The following is a 22963-nucleotide window of genomic DNA, read 5'->3' as shown; positions in this document are numbered from 1 at the left end:
AAGACAACTGACACTCCAAGGAAGACAACTGATGCTCCAAGGAAGACTGCTGATGCTACAACAGCAGAGTCGCGACGTCCAGCAAAAGAACGGCGACGTCCAGCAGCAGAACCACGACGTCCAACAACAGAACGATGACGTCCAGCAGCAGAACAGCAACGTCCAGCAGCAGAACCGTGACGTCCAGCAGCAGAACCGTGACGTCCAGCAGCAGAACCGTGACGTCCAGCAGCAGAACCGTGACGTCCAGCAGCAGAACCGTGATGTCCAGCAGCAGAGCAGCTCCGATCAGTTTGAAGACCTACTGCAGACCAACCCGCTGGTCCAGCACGGAGAGAGCGTGGTCTTCAGCAGGAACGTGGAAATCTCCAGTCTGACCATCAACATCAACGTCGACTCTCATCAACACGCTACGTTCAACGCTGAGCCGAATCTCAGAAACACAGAGAAGTAATCCAACAACCTCTTCCACTTCTCTAAGATTACTGTAATCAAGTAGTATTTCCAGATACTTCCCCTATCATGAGTAGTTTTTCAAGTGTGCAATTTTACTTAAACTTACATTATTAACTTCAACTCTTTCCCTGAACCAGAGGCTCCAAAGAACCAGGATGCTGCAAGATTGAGCTTCTTCTCAGCCTACAGAGTGAAGACAACCACAGTTAGCAGGAGGCGCTGACTGCTACAGTTAGCGGGAGGCGCTGACTGCTACAGTTAGCGGGAGGCGCTGACTGCTACAGTTAGCGGGAGTCGCTCACTGCTACAGTTAGCGGGAGGCACTGACTGCTCCAGTTAGCGGGATGCACTCACTGCTACAGTTAGCGGGAGGCACTCACTGCTACAGTTAGCGGGAGGCACTGACTGCTACAGTTAGCGGGAGGCGCTGACTGCTACAGTTAGTGGGAGGCGCCAACTGCTACAGTTAGCGGGAGGCACTAACTGCTACAGTTAGCGGGAGGCGCTGACTGCTACAGTTAGCAGGAGGCACTCACTGCTACAGTTAGCAGGAGGCACTCACTGCTACAGTTAGCAGGATGCGCTGACTGCTACAGTTAGCAGGAGGTGCTAACTGCTACAGTAGCCAGCAGCTTCCCTCCAGCCTGGACAACAACCAAACTCCTTCTTCAAGACATCAAGGACCTGATAACAACAACTGGGCATTTACATGAGATCATTAGTTAAACCAGACGCTCTGCACAGAACTGTTTACCTTTTATCAAGATGTGTTGATTCTATTATTATGATTGAGTTCTATTGATAATGATATTAGATTCTATTACAGTGATTGAGTTCTATTGATGATATTAGATTCTATTACAGTGATTGAGTTCTATAGGTAATGATATTAGATTCTATCACTGTGATTAAGTTCTATAGATAATGATATTAGATTCTATAACAGTAATTGAGTACTATAGATAATGATATTAGATTCTATTACAGTGATTGAGTTCTATAGATAATGATATTAGATTCTATTACTGTGATTAAGTTCTATTGATAATGATATTAGATTCTATTAGTGATTGCGTTCTATAGATAATGATATTAGATTCTATTACAGTGATTGAGTTCTATAGATAATGATATTAGATTCTATTAGTGATTGAGTTCTATAGATAATGATACTAGATTCTATTAGTGATTGAGTTCTATTGATAATGTTAGATTGTATTGCAGTGATTGAGTTCTATTGATAATGATATTAGATTCTATTACAGTGATTGAGTTCTATTGATAATGATATTAGATTCTATTAGTAATTGAGTTATATTGATAATGTTAGATTCTATTACAGTGATTGAGTTCTATTGATAATGAAATTAGATTCTATTACTGTGATTGAGTTCTATCGATAATGATATTAGATTATATTAGTGATTGCGTTCTATTGATAATATTAGATTCTATTACAGTGATTGAGTTCTACTGATAATGATATCAGGAGCAGTTATTAACCTGTAAACCAATGTTAGCTCTGACACACACACACACACACACACACACACACACACACACACACACACACACACACACACACACACACACACACACACACACACACACACACACACACACACACACACACACAGGGTATTGCATGCTAATCTTTGCTTTACTAACTAGCTAACTCACAATCCTACACATATCACACCAAAGACAACCTCAGACGGTAACTGACAGCCATCTGACGACTCCTGAAATTTTCAATGACATAATTAATAACCATCTTTGATGATGATTGATCATTATAGACAACCAAACTGCTCAAATGTGATCCTTATGAGGTAAGAAATCCCTACAATACTATAGAGTTACTACCAGTTTAGACATAAATGAGTGAAACTTGTTTCGTTATTCACAAACGTCATCAATAAAGATCAAAATTATAAATTACAATGATAAGCGGCTCTTTTTTCAAATGTTTGTGTGTTTTCTGATAGTGGAGGAAGATGCTCTATAATCTGATGTTAGAGGATGAAGATGCTCTTTGATCTCATGTTAGAGGAGGAAGATGCTCTATAATCTCATGTTAGAGGAGGAAGATGTTCTATAATCTGATGTTAGAGGATGACGATGCTCTATAATCTGATGTTAGAGGATGAAGATATTCTATAATCTCATGTTAGAGGAGGAAGATGCTCTATAATCTGATGTTAGAGGAGGACGATGCTCTATAATCTGATGTTAGAGGAGGAGGATGCTCTACAATCTGATGTTAGAGGAGGACGATGCTCTATAATCTGATGTTAGAGGAGGAGGATGCTCTACAATCTGATGTTAGAGGAGGACGATGCTCTATAATCTGATGTTAGAGGAGGAAGATGCTCTATAATCTGATGTTAGAGGAGGACGATGCTCTATAATCTGATGTTAGAGGAGGAAGATGTTCTATAATCTGATGTTAGAGGATGAAGATGTTCTATAATCTGATGTTAGAGGATGAAGATGTTCTATAATCTGATGTTAGAGGAGGCCAACGTGCTCGCTCAGCAGCAGAATGCTGCTTGCAGGTCTTCCACAATGACAAATCAATGAGTTACTTCAGTAATGAACTGAGTTATTTCAGTAACTATAACTGAGTTACTTCTGTAACTATAACCGGTGTCAAGGTCAGACTTCAGTAAAACTTTGATCGTGTGACCAAAACAAAACATTCTTCATGTTTCCACTTCAATCAAAGTGTTTTGTCTCAGTGTGTGACTTCCTGTTGCAATCAGACGCCCTTTGTCACCAGCATCAGATAACGAGAGAGAGAGAGAGAGAGAGAGAGAAGGAGAGAGAGAGAGAGAGAGAGATAGAGAGAGAGATGATTGCATTTGAGGGTGCTCAGCTGTAGAATGAGAGGAGGAGGATGAGGAGGAGGAAGGTGAGGGGGAGGGGCTAGAGGAGGAGAGAAGGAGTGGAGGAGGCTCCTCCTCCATCAGCAGACTCCCTGAGCAGCAGGCGGAGGAGGATTCAGACGGAGCAGAGCGGGAATCGAACCAGGACTGTCCGTCGCCAACCGACACAGACAGAGAAGAAGAGCAGGTCAGAGTTTCTTCTTCTGTGGTTTTGAGCTTCATTCAGGGAGGACCTGAGACTGAACTGCAGGGATGAAGTACTCTATTACTTTGTAATGTAACTACTGAGGCACTGTCTACTGTCGTACCTATAAACAGAGCTGTGCTGTGCAGTGGGTCGTCACGTTCACACATTCATACATTCATACATTCATACATTTATACATTCACACATTAATACAGGAACTCAAACCAAGCAACCTGTGGATTCTCCATCCAGTGGGGAGGAGCTGGACTCTACAAGGGGGGAGGACCTGGACTCTTCAGGGGGGGAGGACCTGGACTCTACAGGGGGGGACCAACTGGTCAAAATAGATTTTCTACAGAACCAGAGGAGGAGGAGTCTTTCTGATTTTATGTTTGGGAGAGAGAAGAGAGAGCATCAGGTGCTGGACCAGGTGTTGAATAGGTGATGGATGTCGGACCAGGTGCAGGACCAGGTGCTGGACCAGGTGTTTGAATAGGTGATGGATGTCGGACTAGGTGCAGGACCAGGTGATGGTTGTTGGACCAGGTGCTGGACCAGGTGTTTGAATAGGTGATGGATGTCGGACCAGGTGCAGGACCAGGTGATGGTTGTTGGACCAGGTGTTTGAATTGGTGATGGATGTCGGACCAGGTGCAGGACCAGGTGATGGTTGTTGGACCAGTTGCTGGACCAGGTGTTGAATAGGTGATGAATGTTGGACCAGATGCAGGACCAGGTGTTTCCAGCTGTTTGACAAATATTTTGTTGTGTTTTGTTCTCAGGTTCTCGTCTCCATGGCAGCGGGAGTGTGTGTGACGCTGAGTGTGTGTGTGTGTGTGTGTGCAGCGTTCAACATGGACACGTCGTTCCCGTTGATCAAAACTGGACGAGAAGGAAGTTTGTTTGGACTGTCAGTCGCTCTGCACCAAGACCTGAGGACCGGCCAGTACCTGTAAGTACACACCTGAGTACACTCCTGCTGAGTACCTGTAAGTACACACCTGAGTACCCCCCTGCTGAGTACCTGTAAGTACACACCTGAGCACACACCTGCTGAGTACCTGTGAGCAAACTGTTGAGTGCTGGTGAGTACACTGCCGAGTATCCATGAGTACACAACTGCTGAGTACTTGTATGTACACACCTGTTCAGTACCTATGAGTACACACCTGAGTACATACCTGACTCCTCCAGAGTTCTGGTTCTGTTACGACTGAAATATATAATCAACCAGAGGGAATGAGGGGCGGAGCCTCACGGAGCTGGAGGTCACTCAGAGGTGACACAGCTGCAGTCACTGTGACAACCGTCTCATTTTCTCTAACTGGATGATCTCTCTCTCTCTCTCACACACACACACACACACACACACACACACACACACACACACACACACACACACACACACACACACACACACACACACACACACACACACACACACACTCCTCCATGAGCCCAGATGTATCCTGAAGACCCAGTCTGGTCTGAGTTAGTCTGGTCAGTCCAGTCCTAGTCAGTCCAGTCCTGGTCCGGTCCTCGTCCAGTCCTGGTCAGTCCAGTCCTGGTCCGGTCCTGGTCCAGTCCTTGTCCAGTCCTGGTCCGTTCCTGGTCCAGTCCTGGTCCAGTCCTGGTCTGATCTGGTCCCGGTCAGTCAGTCTAGACTTCTCCTCTTCCTCTTTGCTTTGGTTCTGACCGCTGCCTTTATCCAGATCGTTTGTGTGACGACTCCGATGTCCTTCGTCCTGATGTCACACCCTCTGAGGAGGAGGAGGAGGAGGAGGAGCAGGGGGAGGCGTGTCCTCCACCTGACATTGTCTGTCCCTGCGTGTCTCCGTCCTTCAGACGTTTATTCATCACAACTAAACTGTTGCTTCACTTCTGCTGCTCTTCACCTCAAACTATTACTGCTTTTCCACGAGTCCCTACTCTCCTCTACTCTGTTCTACTCTGCCCTACTCTGCTCTACTCTGCTTTACACTGTCCTACTCTGCCCTACTCTGCTCTACTCTGCTCTACTCTGCTTTACTCTGCCCTACTCTGCTCTACTCTGCTATACTCTCCTCTACTGTGCTCTACTCTGCTCTACTCTGTTCTACTCTGCTCTATTCTGCTAAACTCTGCTCTACTCTGCTCTACTCTGCCCTACTCTGCTCTACTCTGCCCTACTCTGCTCTACCCTGCCCTACTCGGCCCTACTCTGCTCTACTCTGCCCATCTATTGGATATCAGTTCGAATAATAAACTAAATAGTATATATTTTCATACATTTATTAATAACATTACAAAATGTGGATGGTTATGATGCAGCTTCAGTGTCCGGTGTTTCGGTTTAACTGGTGCCCCTGTTGACTGGTGACTTCTGCCACCAGCCGTTAGCAGCAGCTGGTGTTAATGGATGGCTGTCCCCTCACTGCTGACCAATCAGACTGCAGGAGGATGGACCTCATCAATACATATAAACCTCACCCGTCCCTCCTAACCCCCTCCCCCCAACCCCCCCTGTCCGCTCGGCAGGATACTGGTTGGCGCTCCAAAGGAGAAGGCGGAGCCGAAAGTCCCGGCCAATCGAACAGGAGGAGTGTACAGCTGTCCCATCACTGCCGACCAATCAGACTGCAGGAGGATGGAGCTCATCAATCCAGGTAAATCTCACCTGTCCAAAGTCCTGCAGCCTTAACGAAGAGGCGTGTAGTGATGATGTGAGGATTGTCTTCTGTCAGTCCAGCTGTCCATCAGCTGTCGGTCACTGGGGGGTGCAACATATAGTGGGAGACAGGAGGGGGGGTTCACTGGTGGGACCATAGAGCGGGGGGCTGATGGATCAGCTGATTGGTTGATTGGTTTACTGCCTGATGATATCAGTGTACCTGGTGCATTATGGGTAGTCCATCCTTCAGCTCTGAGTGACAGTTCTCTTCTGTTCCTGCTTTATCTGCTGCTGTTACTTATACACATACACACACACACACACACACACACACACACACACACACACACACACACACACACACACACACACACACACACACACACACACACATACACACACCCACACTCACACAAACAGAAGGGCTTTTAAGCTGTAAAAAGATGCCCTAAAACACATAGGTCGATACACACGCAGATATAATCTGAACAAATAGTGTGTGTGTGTGTGTGTGTGTGTGTGTGTGTGTGTGTGTGTGTGTGTGTGTGTGTGTGTGTGTGTGTGTGTGTGTGTGTGTGTGTGTGTGTGTGTGTGTGTGTGTGTGTGTGTGCGTGTGTTAGATGACATCAAGTCAAAGTGTGTTGCTGAAAATAAAAGAAGACTTTCTGCTCCTTCATCTACTGAAGCAGCATAAAGCAGCTGAAGGTTGAATAAGGTTTGAATCGTCTCCGTCTCTCCTGCCTTCCAGACCTCAACCAGTCTGAGGACCTGGTTGAAGACATGTGGCTGGGCGTGTCAGTAGCCAGTCAGGGCCGACCTGGTGGGAGGGTCCTGGTGAGTCTGGCTTCTCATTGGACGACACAGTTGGAACGTTGTTCCATTTCAATGTTTCACAGCAGTTCACTGCTGATGGTGCTATGACTGTAAACAATGGGTAGGGTTGAATAGAACCACCGACTGACCCACCGACTGACCCAATGACTGACCCACCGACTGACCCAATGACTGACCCACTGACTGACCCACCGACTGACCCACTGACTGACCCAACGACTGACCCACCGACTGACCCAGAGATTGACCCATCGACTGACCCACCGACTGACCCAATGACTGACCCAACAACTGACCCACTGACTGACCCACCGACTGACCCACTGACTGACCCACCCACTGACCCAACGACTGACCCAGCGATTGACCCACTGACTGACCCACTGATTGACCCACTGACTGACCCACCGACTGACCCAATGACTGACCCAATGACTGACCCACTGACTGACCCACCGACTGACCCACCGACTGACCCACCTGTCCGGGTGTGTGCAGGCATGCGGTCACCGTTTCGTTAAACTCTACGGAGCCTTTAAACTCCGGCACATGATTGGCCAGTGTTATCTCCGTGGAAACGACCTGCAGTACAACGTCAGCGACCTGCATTGGCAGAACCCCGAGCAGCCCTGCAGGTACACTCACTGGAGGTCACCTGACCCAGTGTGGCTCCGCCCACCTCACCTGCTGCCTGTGCGTGTGTGTGTGTATGTGTGTGTGTACGTAGTCACCTGGGTGATGTCAGCGGGGAGGTCATGTGCACGATGGGGATCTCATCCTTCATCACTCAGACTGAAGTCATCGTCGGCTCACCTGGAAGCTACGAATGGCAAGGTATACTGTACTCTACTGTACTCTACTGTACTCTACTGTACTACACTGTACTGTACTGTACGCTACTCTACTGTACGCTACTCTACTGTACTGTACTCTACTATACTTTATTGTACTGTAGTCTACTGTACTCTACTGTACTGTACTATATTATACTGTACTGTACTGTACTGTACTGTACTGTACTGTACTGTATTCTACTATACTTTATTGTATGGTACTTTACTACACTCTACTCTACTGTACTCTACTGTACTGTATGGTATTGCACACTTTTACCCTCTGTAGTTGTTTTAACCGGCAAAAGTGTTTGTGTGTGTGTGTGTGTGTGTGTGTGTGTGTGTGTGTGTGTGTGTGTGTGTGTGTGTGTGTGTGTGTGTGTGTGTGTGTTCAGGCAACGTTCACGTCTCCTGGATGAACCCACACGATGACTTCGACACCCAGAAGACTTCGTTCTCTAACATGGAGCGCAGGAGTGTTTACATCGGTGCTCTGTCCCTTTAAATGTCCTCACTGCTCACTTAACTCTTCATGAAGTAATCCCTTACTATTACTGCAGTACTTTTGTCTTGAGAGCTGACGCCCAGATTTTGATAGCGCATCATCTAAAATCCAGATTATAGAGCATCTTCCTCCTCTAACATCCAGATTATAGAGCATCTTCCTCCTCTAACACCAGATTATAGAGCATCTTCCACCTCTAGCATCAGATTATAGAGCATCTTCCTCCTCTAACACCAGATTATAGAGCATCTTCCACCTCTAGCATCAGATTATAGAGCACATTCCTCGTCTAACATCAGATTATAGAGCATCGTCCTCCTCTAACATCAGATTATAGAGCATCTTCCATCTCTAACATCAGAGTATAGAGCATCTTCCTCCTCTAACATCAGATTATAGAGCATCTTCCTCCTCTAATCCAGATTATTGAGCATCTTCCTCCTCTTGATCTAGGATATTCCGTCACTCAGTCCAGACGACTTCTCTCTGAAGAAGAAGAAACCATCGTTACAGGTGATTGACGACTTCCAATCAGGAAGCAGCCGGACGTCCTGTTGAGTCATTGATCAGTGTATTGATTAATGAATGAATTGATGTATTGAACAGCCATTGAACTCATGATGGGTATATTGATTGGTTATTGATCGGTTTATTAGTTGTTTGTAGCTTCATATTGGTGAGAGTATTGATTGGTGAATTTATGTATTAGTGGTTGTTGTGCTGTTTGGTGCATTTATTGATTACTGATTTGTGATTATTTTTCATGATTGATTGATGTGCTCATTGGTTTATTTGTAGATTCTTAATTGGTGTATTTGTCATTGCATTGATTATTGGTGAGTTGATTGGTGAGGGGTTTAGTGTATTGATCAGTGGATTAGTTAATTAACTCATTGTTAATTAATTGGTTATTGATTGTTGATTGCAGTATTGATGTGTTTTGATCAGTGCATTAACAAATAATTGATGTTATTAATTGGTGTATTGACTGTTGTTTTGAATGGTGATTGATTTTTAATATATTGATCCCTATGTTGGCTGGAGTGACAATTGAGGCATTGATTAGTCAATTGGTTGGTTTATTGATTGGATATTGCTAAGTGAAGTTCTTTGGATGTTGATTGCTGGATTGGGCGTATTGATGGGACGTATTGATTGATTGATCTTGAACAGGAGCTCCAAGGGACAGTAAAGAAGACGCGCGGGGCTCCGTGCTGCTGGCGGCAAAACGCTCGGGCCGTCTGGCGACCCTGCAGACTCTGCGTGGCGAACAGATGGGCTCGTACTTCGGTAACGCCGTGGCGACCGCCGACCTCAACGGCGACGGGTACGAGCACGGGGAGCGTGGCGAGGTGTCGTTCCGACGGCTGCTGTGAGAACCGGGGTCTGACGGCGTGCGTCCTGCAGGTGGAGCGACCTGCTGGTGGGCGCGCCGTTCTACTTCCACCGCCAGCAGGAGGCGGGCGGCGCCGTGTACGTCTACCTCAACCAAGGAGGGCGGGTCGGCTCGGAGCCCAGCGCCGTGCTGAGGGGGCCGGCCGGGTCGGCGTTCGGGATGTCGCTCGCCGCCGCCGGAGACGTTAACCAGGACGGCTTCCAAGGTGAAGAGGCGGAGACTGTCCTCCATCACCAGCACTCACTGATCAGTCAGTCCAGTGATGTCATCGATCAGTGCAGTGATTTCTGTGATGTCATCGTTCGGGTACAGACTTCGCAGTCGGGGCCCCGTTCCATGAAAGCGGGACGGTGATGATCTGGACCGGGAGCCGCCAAGGGGTCTCTCCAGATCCGAGCCAGGTCTCTCACACACACACACCTACAAACATCAGTCTTAAGACCAGAACCTACTCCGAATCAATAAAATATCTGATCCTTCATGATCCTGATCAATAATCAGTTCAGAACCTGAAGATTACTGAACCCAGATGTTCAGACCTGGATTCAGACTGAACAAGAAACCTGAACCTGAAACCAGGACCTGGACCTGACTGATTGACCTGGTCCTGACTGGTGAACCTGGTCCTGACAGATAGACCTGGCCCTGACTGGTAGACCTGGTCCTGACAGGGGGACCTGGTCCTAAAAGGTGGACATGGACCTGACAGGTACTCTCTCTGGACAGGTGGTCCAAGGCAGCAGGGTCTCCCCGGGGTTCAGGACTTTCGGGTACTCGCTGTCTGCAGGACTGGATGTTGACGGGAACCGATACCCGGACCTGCTGGTCGGCTCTCTGGACGACACCGTGGCTTTACTCAGGTACTACTTCCTGTACTGTACGGGGCCACAGTACTGATGTACTCTTCGTTGACTCTGACTGTCGTCTTCCAAGTACTACTATCTTCTACTTCGGTATTTCTGAGTATTACTGTCTAATCCTGAAACTCAGATGTTGTCCACTGAGTATCACTATACTCTACACAGGTGTTCTTTGTACTCATGTCTGGATTGGTTGTTTGTTTGTTGGTTTAATTGATTAAATGATTGGTTAGTTGGTTAATTGACTTGTTGTTTGGTTGCTTGGCTGGTTGGTCAGTTATTTGGTTGGTTGTTTGGCAAATTAGTTTTCTGATTGGTTGGTTGGTCTAACAAGTTGTTCAATGATTACTTTGGCTGGATGGTTGGCTGGCTTGCTGGTTGGTTGGTTGGTTGGTTGGTTGGCTGGTTGGTTGGTTAACTAACTAATGTATTCAGTCCAGTCACGTCTTTGGTTGCTTGGCTCCACAGGGCTCGTCCCGTCATCCACCTGGACAAAACACTCAGAGTTTCTCCCGATATCGTCGACCCGAACGGCTGCAACTTCTGGTGAGAATCAGCGCTGAACTCTGCCAGCAGCTAAATGCTGAGATGCTAATGCCATGCTATTGCCATGCTAATGCCATGCTAATGCCATGCTATCGCACTGCTGTGTCAGTATTCAGGTGGAGGTGTGTTTCTCCTTCGTGTTCAGCACTGGAGAGACGAGCAGCAGAGACAACATCAGTGAGTCAAGCTGCTCCACATGATGAGTCCAGAACAGGAAGTAGAAGGTTAATGTTGTGTCTTCTCACTGTGGGACACCGGGGACCGCCGTCCACCGTCAAGAGAACACAACAAAGCAGTTTGTTTTTTACTGTGCTACAGCCTCCCCCCCCCCCCCCCCCCACCCCCACCTTCCCACTCACACCACCCTCCACCCAAACCCCCCAACCCACCCTCCAGTCTGCTCCAGGTTCCTTTTTGAACTAACAAGCCTGTTTATGGTCAGAATTTGTTAATTACATTAACTAGATTACTCTGTGTGTGTGTGTGTGTGTGTGTGTGTGTGTGTGTGTGTGTGTGTGTGTGTGTGTGTGTGTGTGTGTGTGTGTGTGTGTGTGCGTGTGCGTGTGTGCGTGTGTGTGTGTGTAAGGTGGTCAGGACGGTGCTGTCATTTCTATTAATCAACAGACACACACACACACACACATACACACACCAGGAGTTCTGTCTGTCCTACAGTCTGCTAATTGACCAATCACAGTTGAGGTCAAGCTGTTGCTATGACACCATCCCCCCCCCCCCCACACACACACACACACACACACAATGACATCATATGGTGTCCTTGCTTGTCCTCTCTTCTCTTGTGTTTTTCCCTGAATGATGAATCGTATTAATCCGACTGATATCATTATGTCTGAGGGACACACACGCGCACGCACGCACCCACCCACACACACACACACACACACATACACAGTTCAAGGTGTCTCATTATTCGACCAATCAGAAACAAGGGCAGCCTGAAGCTGATGGATTAGAAATAAAGAAATAAAGATTGATTTATTTGAACGATTATTGATCAGGGACACTGAAACATTCCATTCTGAGGACTTGTGTGTGTTTTTCTGTCAGCGGTTCACTTCACTGTCACTGCTGATGTCACCAACCTCAAGCCCCGCCTCCGATTCTGGGACGGCGGCAGCGAGTTCTCCGGTTACCGGCCCCTGTTCAGAGGACAGTGTGAGACGCTCAGGGTGGGCCTGCTGGTGAGACACACACACACACACACACACACACACACACACACACACACGCATACACATCCACATCCATATTGAGGTCCAGGTCTTGGTGTGTCTCTGGATCCGTGTTGATGTCCAGGCCTTTGTGTGTTTTCCTCTGCAGACTCCGATCCAGGACCAAGTGGGCCCCCTGGTCTTCTCCCTCAATGTGTCTCTGGACCAGAAGCCGCCCAACAGAACTCCTGCAGTCCAGGACCTGAACCGGTTTCCCGTGTTGAGCCAGACCCCACAGCCCATCAGGACACAGGTAGACCCATCAGGACCCCTCAGATCCCAGGTCACCAGAACGAGTAACTGAAGTAAAATGTACTGAAACTCATTAGAAACCAGATCCAGTCTGAATCAGAACCATTACAAACCAGATCCAGTCCGAAGTGATTAGAACTCAATGAAATCAGAACCGCCAGAGTCCAGGACTCTCTGGAACCAGATATAAACCTGATCCATTTTAAACTGATAAGAACCACGTTGAACCCGGGTCCTTATGAACCAGAGGCAGAATCAGCGTTAGAACTTATCCAGGTCTTTTTCCCCCCCAGATGGTTTCTGATTCAGGGTCTCTGGTTCAGGTCTACCAAACGGCCCCTGGTTCAGGGTCTCTGGTCCAGGTCTATCAAAGGGTCCCTGGTTCAGGGTTTCTGGTTCAGGTCTACTCTCTGATCTCTCAGATCCACATCCAGAAGTCCTGTGGCCTCGACAACCGTTGCCATAGCAACCTGCAGATGGAGGCCCGGTTCACCGATGGCAACCTGAAGCCCTTCATGGAGTGAGTACTACCACTAGTACTACGACTACTGCTCCTCCTCCGACATCCAGAATATAGAGCATCTTCCTTTACTCTGTTGTCATGGCAACAGACCGCCTGTATCCTCCTGTGTTTCCAGGCAGAGCGGCAGTCAGCGGTTGTTGTACGACTCCAGCATCAAGAAACTGTTTCTGGAAGTCGCCGTGAGCAACACGCCGTCACCGGGGCAACCAGCAGAGGACGCTCACAATGCCGTGCTCACCGTCAGCATTCCACCCCCACTGCTCTACTCCGGGGTTCAGACCAAGGTACTGAGTAATTAGAGCAGGTGGGGTAACTAGAGTAGGTGGAGTAATGACACCAGGTGGAGTAACTAGAGGAGGTGGGGTAACTAGAGCAGGTGGGGTAACTAGAGTAGGTGGAGTAATGAGACCAGGTGGGGTAACTAGAGCAGGTGGGGTAACTAGAGTAGGTGGAGTAATGAGACCAGGTGGGGTAACTAGAGTAGGTGGAGAAACTAGAGCAGGTGGAGTAACTAGAGGGGGTGGGGTAACTAGAGCAGGTGCAGTACCTGGTAGTAAAGTGTTCCTGGTACCTGCAGCAAACAGACATTGAAGAGACCAGACTGACCTGGAAGTTCTGGTTCTGATGATCCAGTCTGAGGTCCAGTATCCTGGAACCCCCCAGAGTTCTGACCTCCAACCAGAAGTGGTCTCAGGTTCCGAATCTTGTCAGACCCCGTCTTGTGTTTCAGGGGGGCGTGGCCTCTGTGGACTGTTCAATCCAGGATCTGGTCCTGCTGTGTAAGCTTGGAAACCCCTTCAGAGGCAACCAGGAGGTACTGATCCACTAGGACCCAGGTACCACCAGGTACCACCAGTCCTCTGGTCTGGACCACACCCTAACGGCTTCTCCTCCTCCTCCAGGTTGTGATCTTCATCAAGTTCCAGCCTGAAATCAGCCTGGACACGAGAGAGATCCAGTCCCACCTGCAGTTGTTCACGTAACACACACCTCCACCCAACACCTGTTTATCCAGTTTACTGGTTTACCTGCTGGTCCTATAGCCACGACTCCACCTGTCCATTTCAACCCACCTGGAAGCTCCACCTGGTGGCTCCACCTTGAGGCTCCACCTTGAGGCTCCACCTGGTGGCGCCACCTTGTGGTACCACCTAGAGCAGGGGTGCCCACACTTTTTCAGCATGCGAGCTACTTATGAAACGGCCAAGTCAAAGTGATCTACCCACTACAAAAATGCAAAACATATTTATTTTCAAATATATTGAGGATTCTTTATATGTACAATGTATAATGATGGACCTTGCAAAACCGTATGAGCCAATATTGTGCAACACGACATCATTAACTATGAACATTCTTTGTAATTACCTGAGTTTACTTTGATTCTTTGGTATTGCGACGGTCGACTGGCAGACGAGACAAACGCACTTCAAAAATGACATCGTGAAAAAAAAGTCCACCTCCCATTTCCTCATGAAAGTGACACGTCTTCATCTTCTCACTTGGTCCAGCTCCCCCACTCATTTTTGGGGGGCTTCAAATTTGCGCTAACTCACTGACTAGCTTGTTAGCTTTGCCACACTTAGCGTCGTTGTTTGCGCGTGTGCGGCGACCTGAAGGTCAGAAAAATTCAGCCGTCATCTGACGCTGCGTTCGATTGTACTCGTAATTCGGAAAGGTAAATTAGTTTCATTACACCAGCGTCTATTTAATTTTTTCTAATGTCATGCGATCTACTATAACTACCTTTGCGATCGACTGGTAGATCGCGATCGACGTATTGAGCACCCCTGACCTAGAGGCTTGACCTGGAAGCTCAACCTGATGGTTCCACCTGTCCTGATGGAGTATGATCGCTCAGTGTGTTTTGTGTTTGCTCCCTCAGGCTCAGCGAGCAGCCGGAGCTCCGCCCCCTGACGGTGTCCATGTTGGTGGAGTTCTCCCTGCAGACGTCGCTCACTCTGTAAGAACAAGGTGGAGGCCACGTCTCCTCCATTGTTCACCGATTGAAGCTTCACATTATGAAACAATAAACAGCTGAAGAACTCTGACCGGCTGCTCTGATTGGCTCGTTCCGGACAGAATCCGACCGCCTGGCCCCGCCTTCTTCAGCGGTCATGTGATCGGAGAATCAGCGATGAAGAAGACGGAAGACATTGGAAGTCTTCTGCTCTTCACCCTGCAGGTTTGTCAAGGTGTTGATCAGCCAGGTGACTGGTTGCTACCAGGTGGTGACAGGTTCATCAGGTGGTACCAGGTGTGACTGAGTGGTACCTGGTGTGACCAGGTTCATCAGGTGGTACCAGGTGTGACTGAGTGGTACCTGGTGTGACCAGGTTCATCAGGTGGTACCAGGCGTGACTGAGTGGTACCTGCTGTGACCAGGTTCATCAGGTGGTACCAGGTGTGACTGAGTGTCACCAGCTGTGACTGGGTGATACCAGATTTGTCAGGTGGTACCAGGTGTGACTGTGTAGTACCATGTATGACTGGGTGGTACCAGGTGTGACTGTTACTAGGTGTGACTGAGTGTTACCAGGTGTGACTGGGTGGTACCACGTGTGACCATGTTCGTCAGGTGGTACCAGGTATGACTGGGTGGTACCAGGTGTGACCAGGTTCGTCAGGTGGTACCAGGTGTGACTGGGTTGATCAGGTGGTACCAGGTGTGACTGGATGTGACCAGGTTCATCAGGTGTTACCAGGTGTGACTGGGTTCATCAAGTGGTACCAGGTGTGACTGGGAACATCAGGTGTGACTGGATGTGACCAGGTTCATCAGGTGGTACCAGGTGTGACCAGGTGTCTGTTGACAGGTGCAGGTCTATGGAAAGCCAATTGGTCACCTCGGCAACCTGGCAGTGGAATTCGATTGGCCGAAGGAGACGACCACCGGGAAGTGGCTGCTGTACCTCACAGAGATACGAGTGGACGGCGCTTCAGAGCCACGCTGTGTTCCGCCCGGTGACATCATCAACCCGCTCAACCTGCTGGTAACCACGGCAACACACTCCTGACGACACAAACAATCCAGGTCGGCATCGACCGGTCAGCTTCAAACAGCTTCATCAGTTTCACTGTCGTCTGTGTCCCGTCTGCTCAGCGGTCGGAGGAGAGGAGGAGGAGGAGCCTGGAGGAGGAGGAGGAAGAGGAGGAGCAGCAGGTGGAGCAGGAGGAGCAGCAGGAGGAGCAGCAGGAGGAGTGGCAGGAGGAGCAGGAGGAGCAGCAGGAGGAGCAGGAGGAGCAGCAGGAGGAGCAGACAGGAGACACTCCACCCGTCTTGCACCTGCAGGGATGGAGGAAAAAGTCCTACACGCTGGTACGAACAGAGGAAAACAACTTACCGCCAGGTCTGAGTCGGTGATGAAGACTCCAGAGGAGACAAAGGAAAACTGGTGTTACTGTCAAAACAAAGTAAAAGTCCAAAGTTTGAGGTACTGCGAGTATTTTTATATCACAAAGGAGTTTTAGTCCTGAGAGTAGTTTTATCTTTTTTAACATCGTGCAGAGAAATATTGATGGAAGCGTTGTTTCCTGTGATTGGAATCGTTTTGGGTTTGATGATGAAGATGCTGATGATGATGATGATGATGATGATGTCACAGGATTGTCTCCGGGGGGCGAGCTGTGTGACCTTCGTCTGTCCTCTGATGAACATGAACAGCTCTGCGACTCTGAGTGTCCGAGTCCGCCTGTGGAACTCCACCCTGATGGAGGTACGACCTCCTTTAGTCTCCACCTTCTAGTGACCATACTGTCCTCTAGTGGCCATACTGTCCTCTAGTGACCATACTGTCCTCTAGTAGCCATACTGCCCTCTAGTGACCACACTGCCCTCTAGTGACCATACTGCACTGTAGTGACCATACTGTCCTCTAGTGACCGTACTGCCCTCTAGTGACCACACTGCCCTCAAGTGACCATACTGCCCTCTAGTGACCGTACTACCCTCTAGTGACCACTTTGCCCTCTAGTGACCATACTACCCTCTAATGGCCATACTGTCCTCTAGTGACCGTACTGCCCTCTCGTGACCACACTGCCCTCTCGTGACCATACTGCCCTCTAGTGACCGTACTGCCCTCTAGTGACCGTACTACCCTCTAGTGACCGTACTACCCTCTAGTGACCACACTGCCCTATAGTGACCATACTGCCCTCTAGTGACCACACTGCCCTCTAGTGACCATACTGTCCTCTTGTGGCCATACTGCGCTCTCATGGCCATACTGCCCTCTAGTGACCGTACTGCCCCCTAGTGACCATACTGCCCTCTAGTGACCATACTGCCCTCTAGTAGCCATACTGCCCTGTAGTGACCATACTGCCCTCTAGTGACCATACTGCCCTCTAGTGACCATACTGTCCTCGAGTAGCCATACTGCCCTTCAGTGACCATACTGCCTTCTAGTGACCATACTGCCCTCTAGTGAGCATACTGCCCTGTAGTGACTATACTGCCCTATAGTGACCGTGCTGCCCTCGAGTGACCGTACTGCCCTCTAGTGACCATACTGCCCTCTAGTAGCCATACTGCCCTGTAGTGACCATACTGCCCTCTAGTGACCACACTGCCCTCTAGTGACCATACTGCCCTCTAGTGACCACACTACCTTTTAGTGACCATACTGCCCTCTAGTGACCACACTGCCCTCTAGTGACCATACTGCCCTCTAGTGACCACACTACCTTTTAGTGACCATACTGCCCTCTAGTGACCACACTGCCCTCTAGTGACCATACTGCCCTGCAGTGACCATACTGCCCTCTCACCTCAGAGTTCTTGTTTCAGGATTACGTCGACGCCCGGAGTGTGACGGTTCGAGTCCGAGCGACTCTGAAGCTGCACACCAACAAACCAACGGTCCACATGGAGCCACAGAGCTCGGAGGTGAGCCCCCCCCCCCCCCCCCCCCAGCCCATGACACTCATCTCATCTCGGCTCCACCCCCAGGTGGTGTTCCAGGTTTACCCCGAGGCGGGGCTGCAGCTGCACTCCGGCGCCCCCGTGTGGATCCTGGTGGTCTCGGTTCTGGCCGGGGGGGTCCTGCTGGCTCTGATCTGCCTGCTGCTCTGGAAGGTAAGTTGAGGTCTGCAGAAGGTCCAGGTCCAGGTCCAGGTCCAGGTCCAGGTCCAGGTCCAGGTCCAGGTCCAGGTCCAGGTCCAGGTCCAGGCCCAGCCTTCACATGTCATCTGAGTGCTGTGGTGTCGCCCCCTGCTGGGCAGTGTGGGTTCTTCAGGAGAGCCAGCACCAGGGAACTGTACCAGGCCAAGACCCAGAAGGCCCACATGAAGGTCCAACCATCGGAGAGCGAGTGGCCGAGCGAGGAGCTCTGACAGGGAGGGAGAGAGAGAGAGAGAGAACGAGCTCCACTGTAAGGACAAGACGTTCATTGCTTACTGTCTCTCTTCATCTTGTTTTCTCTCTCTTCAGCCTGTTTTCTCTCTCTTCACTGTTTACTCTCTCTCTTCACCCTGTTTTCTCTCTCTTCACCCTGTTTACTCTCTCTCTTCACTGTTTTCTCTCTCTTCACCCTGTTTACTCTCTCTTCACTGTTTACTCTCTCTTCACCATGTACTCTCTCCCTGTTTACTTTCTTTATTTACCCTGGTTGTTTACTCTGTTTACTGTTCACCTCGTGTAGTATTTGTAATGTATTTAATCCCTTTGTATTACAGTAATATAACAGAACATTTAGAGGCAAAATGTTGTAGTTTCACCAGAGAACCACCAGGGGGGGGTGGATCTCATCAACCTGTATTCACGAAGCATCCTGAGGCTAAAAGTAGCACGGAGTGACGTCACTCTTAAGAAAAATCTTAGAATTCCTCTAAATTTAGGATTTTCCTTAGAATTCTTCCTTACTAAGATAAAAGTAATTCACAAAGCTACAAATCCTAAGCCTGAACCTTTAGCCTGGTTTCTCCACCAGAGTCCTGGAAGACGTCGCTGACTGGACATTTATCTTCCAACTGCTGCAGAGGGTTTTCGATCACGTACCTGAAGAAAACGTGAAAATAAAATCTAAGAGAAGTCATAGGTTTGTTCTGTCTCCCTCTCCCTGACAACCAATCACAGCTTTCAGCAGACGGCATCACCCATAGCAACGGGGTGGACCACACCTCCTCACGAGGGTAAAAGTTGCTGTCAACTTAAGGGGGGCTTAAGTTCCTCTGAGACACTTCCTGGGTCACTTTTAAGCTAAGAATTCCTTGCTAAGGGACTTTTTTTGCTGAGATAGGAGCTCTGAGACGCTCTGTGAATACAGGCAGTGATGAATGGAGAGTAAAATGAAGATAAACGGCCCACCGGTCAGAGACAAAAACAAACACCCCTTTAAAATAGTCATTATTTTCACACCTTTATCAAAATTGCACCGCAGTGCACGGCGCCGCTGATTAAACGAACAGAGAACATCTTTCCCTTCTCTTTCTATTTAAGAAACTCTTCCGTAGACTTCTTAAAAGTCCTCCTCCCTACTTCTAAATCAAATCAATCTTTACTTATATAGCACTTTTTAGCACAGTGAAGTAACACAAAGTGCTTTAACAAGAATTAAAAAACAGTGTAAAGATAAAATAGATAAATAAAAAGCAAATGAACAGACACACATAAGTGAAGACATGCCTGGTGATATGACGACATGGCAGGGCACCGAGGACTAAAGCCCCGGTCCCACCGCACAAATAGTACTGGCCTAGACCGGTCTAAACCGCTCCGGTTCGCATGCTACGACAGGAATGCGGTCTAAACCGCTCCAGACCGCTCCAAAGGCGACCGCTTTTCCGCTCCCCTTCCGTTGGGGTGCCGGGGACCATGGAACGGGTCTGAGTTTGAGCTGCCGTCTGCTGATTGGTCAGTGATTTACTACACGCCCTCAATATGTTAATGTGCCGGCTGAATCCTCTGCTGTCAGTGTGGTCAGCTGTGCACTGGTTGTTTTTATTTTCATTTTCTTTTCTTTGCTGCTCAACTTTAGTGTTTGTTGTGAAAGAGCGACTTGAGGCAGGGGGAGACCGGGGGGAGGGACTTTGCATCGCGTTGGAGTTTTCTGTTTGCAGCATAGCGCTCGCCGTGGCGTGGATGCGCGTCCGGGACACCGGAGTCTGGAGCTTTCGTCTCCGGCGCTGATCATGCTCCGGCAGCTCTGCTTTCCAGAGGCGGTCAGCGTTCTGTTCAGCCGCGGTCAGTGGCGCTTTATCGCGGGGACGGACCGCGGAAGCCATGAAAAGGAGCTCGGAGCTCGGCGCCTCCGTGTTCCGGCGCTGAGCTGCCGGACCGCGATCAGCGCCGGAGTGGAGAACCTCCTGCGTTTGAGCAGAAAGCTCAGACTCCCATGTCTGTGCCTCAGCCAACCGGGGGAAACGCTCCGGCCACTTGCCCCACACCCGAGCACTCGAGTGCGGGGCACGTCGCCCCAAGTCGCTGGCAAGTGGCCGAGCGTTCGCTCTCTCACAACAAACACGGAAGTTGCGGCTGCAGCTCTCCGCTGCAAAAAATGACTGCTGCAAAAAGCAACTTTTTTTTTTCCGCTGCAAAAAATAACAGTGCAAAGTGGAGAATTTAAACAACAACAGAGGATTCATAAGATCTACATCTGACGACGTTCTTTTCTGTTATAATGTTACATTTCTGCGCAGCTCATAAGCCCCGCCCACTTTGAACGCTCCTCTCTGCAGTGGGGACGCGACACAAAATTTCGGTCGGGGTCTCTATTCCGTACCGCTCCGTCCCGGTGGGACCGGGGCTTAAGGTGAGGAAAGGGGCCATCCACACTGGGGGTGTTGCAACTTCTAACCACAGGGGGCGCCACCCCATAGATCCCCCCCCCCCCAAGCCAGGCAGACCAGCCATTCCCACCCGATACGTGGGGGACCAGCTCGGTGCCCGGGGGCAGGGAAACCCACGGGGACAGCACCACCAGCGGGGAACCCGGCCACCACCAGTGTAGCGCCCCCTAGAGGAACCACTGGAGATACAAAAAATTCAGTTAGGAACCTAATAAAAGTAGAAAATTAGATAATCATCTCAAATAGATAAAAGTAGATAAATGAATTGATAAAGTACATAAGCATATGTACATAAATATATAAAAATATATACATATATAAAATCAGTTAAAAGTCTGATTCAAAAGGTGAGTTTTTAACCCTTTTTAAAAAAATCCTCAACAGACTTTGCAGCCCTGAGGTTCCCCGGCAGGCTGGTCCACAAACAGCTGAATGCAGCCTCCCCCGGGGGTCTTGGTCCTCGTTTGAGGGACGATTAAAAGGCCGGCGCCGGAGGACCTCAGGGCCCGCGAGGGTTGACATGATAAAAGCAGTCCAGATAAATAAGAGGGTGCAAAACAATGAAGACACTTCAAAACTAGTAAAAGAACCTTAAAAATCGATCCTGAAGTGGTTTCCCACCTTAGGAGCTCTCTTCGGGCATACGACGCTTTAGTAAGGACAAATTCTACAAAAAACATTGCAAGGTATTCTACGTTGTTTTATTTTAAAGAGTGACGTCACCACGAGCCTCTCTTAGCCTGACGATGCTTCGTGGATACGGACACTGAAGTCCAGACGTCTCAAAGGATCCAGGTCCAGACTGATTCCCTGGATCAGCTGGTGATCCAGTTCACTGACGCCAGGTTTAGAACTTCACTGAAGCCCCTGAAGTCTCTGGTGACCAGAGCAACAGCGTCCACCGCAGCTTGTCCTTTGTCAGTCCATCCGTTGACGTTGACAATAGTCTTCATCGGTCTCTCAGCCCGATACCGACTTCCTACATAGTTCCTATGTTTACAACAACAACAACCAATCAACCGCCCCCCCCCCCCCCCCCTTCCTGCTCAACTGGCCTCAATCATCTGGAGGCTTCGTCTCCTCGTCACGTTGCTCGAGCTCCCCCTGGTGGGTGAATGTAGTCAGTGCACACGAGGCCGGACTCAACACACACAGTATAAACAATAACAACATATCGCACATAAAATGGTTCCTGTACCTTGTTTACTATCTGTTTACTGCTTTCTCCCTGTTTACTATCTGTGTACTGTTTACTGTGTTTACCGTTTATTCTGTTTACTGTTTATTCTCTGTTCACTATCTGGGTATTTTTTACTCTGTTTATTGTGTTTACTGTTTATTGTATTTACTATCTGGGTATTGTTTACTCAGTTTACTGTTTACCATCTGTCTACAATCTGTGTTGTGTTTACTGTTTACTCTCTGTATCCTGTTTACTATCTGTTTACTGTTTTCTCTGTTTACTCTCTGTGTCCTGTTTACTGGGTTTACTGTTTCTGTTTACTGTATACTTTCTTTACTATCTGTTTACTCTCTGTTTAGTGTGTTTACTGTTTATTCTCTGTTTACTATCCGTGTACTTTATATTCTGTTTACTCTCTGTTTACTGTTTATTCTCTGTTTACTATCCGTGTACTTTATATTCTGTTTACTCTCTGTTTACTGTTTATTCTCTGTTTAACATTTACTGTTTATTCTGTTTACTGTCTGTTACTCTACTGTTTCCTCTCTGTTTACAGTGTTTACTGTTTACTGAGTTTACAGTTGCAGTAGTTGGCCACACGGTGGCGCCAGGCGTTGCGTGACGGTGTGTCTCCTCCTCAGTGCGGGTTCTTCGAGAGGCGGGGCCTGGGCTCCAGCACGCCGCTGCACCAGGGGAGGATTCTGGGTAGAGACCAGCAGACATACGCGGATGCCAACGGGTTCCTGATCCAGGACCAAGTGTCCTCGACCCGAAACAGAAAACCGCCCAAACACTGGGTCACGTCCTGGACCGGGACTCCCTGA

At 48.7% G+C, this 22963-nt stretch overlaps 1 protein-coding gene across 1 annotated transcript; it reads left to right on the top strand.

The window, feature by feature from the left end:
* Positions 1 to 4325: 4325 nt before the first annotated feature.
* On the top strand, positions 4326 to 22963 carry LOC308141057 (integrin alpha-3-like; the record flags this gene model as incomplete). The annotated part of the gene is made up of 29 exons (XM_080511060.1): positions 4326 to 4483; positions 6049 to 6176; positions 6930 to 7015; positions 7514 to 7650; positions 7743 to 7849; positions 8244 to 8336; positions 8807 to 8866; positions 9527 to 9680; positions 9761 to 9954; positions 10062 to 10150; positions 10476 to 10609; positions 11078 to 11155; positions 11265 to 11332; positions 12227 to 12360; positions 12500 to 12643; positions 13065 to 13162; positions 13281 to 13449; positions 13896 to 13979; positions 14068 to 14144; positions 15051 to 15128; positions 15248 to 15350; positions 15982 to 16158; positions 16404 to 16484; positions 16771 to 16881; positions 17958 to 18056; positions 18120 to 18245; positions 18392 to 18488; positions 21729 to 21835; positions 22781 to 22963. 29 exons carry the CDS (start codon positions 4326 to 4328, stop codon positions 22961 to 22963), a joined length of 3354 nt encoding a protein of 1117 aa, XP_080367186.1.

Source organism: Blennius ocellaris, assembly GCF_963422515.1.
Source record: "Blennius ocellaris genome assembly, chromosome: 16".
Classification (NCBI taxonomy): Eukaryota; Metazoa; Chordata; class Actinopteri; order Blenniiformes; family Blenniidae; genus Blennius; species Blennius ocellaris.
The sequence above is the reverse complement of the archived record's forward strand: the minus strand, read 5'-3'. Positions and strand labels throughout refer to the sequence as shown.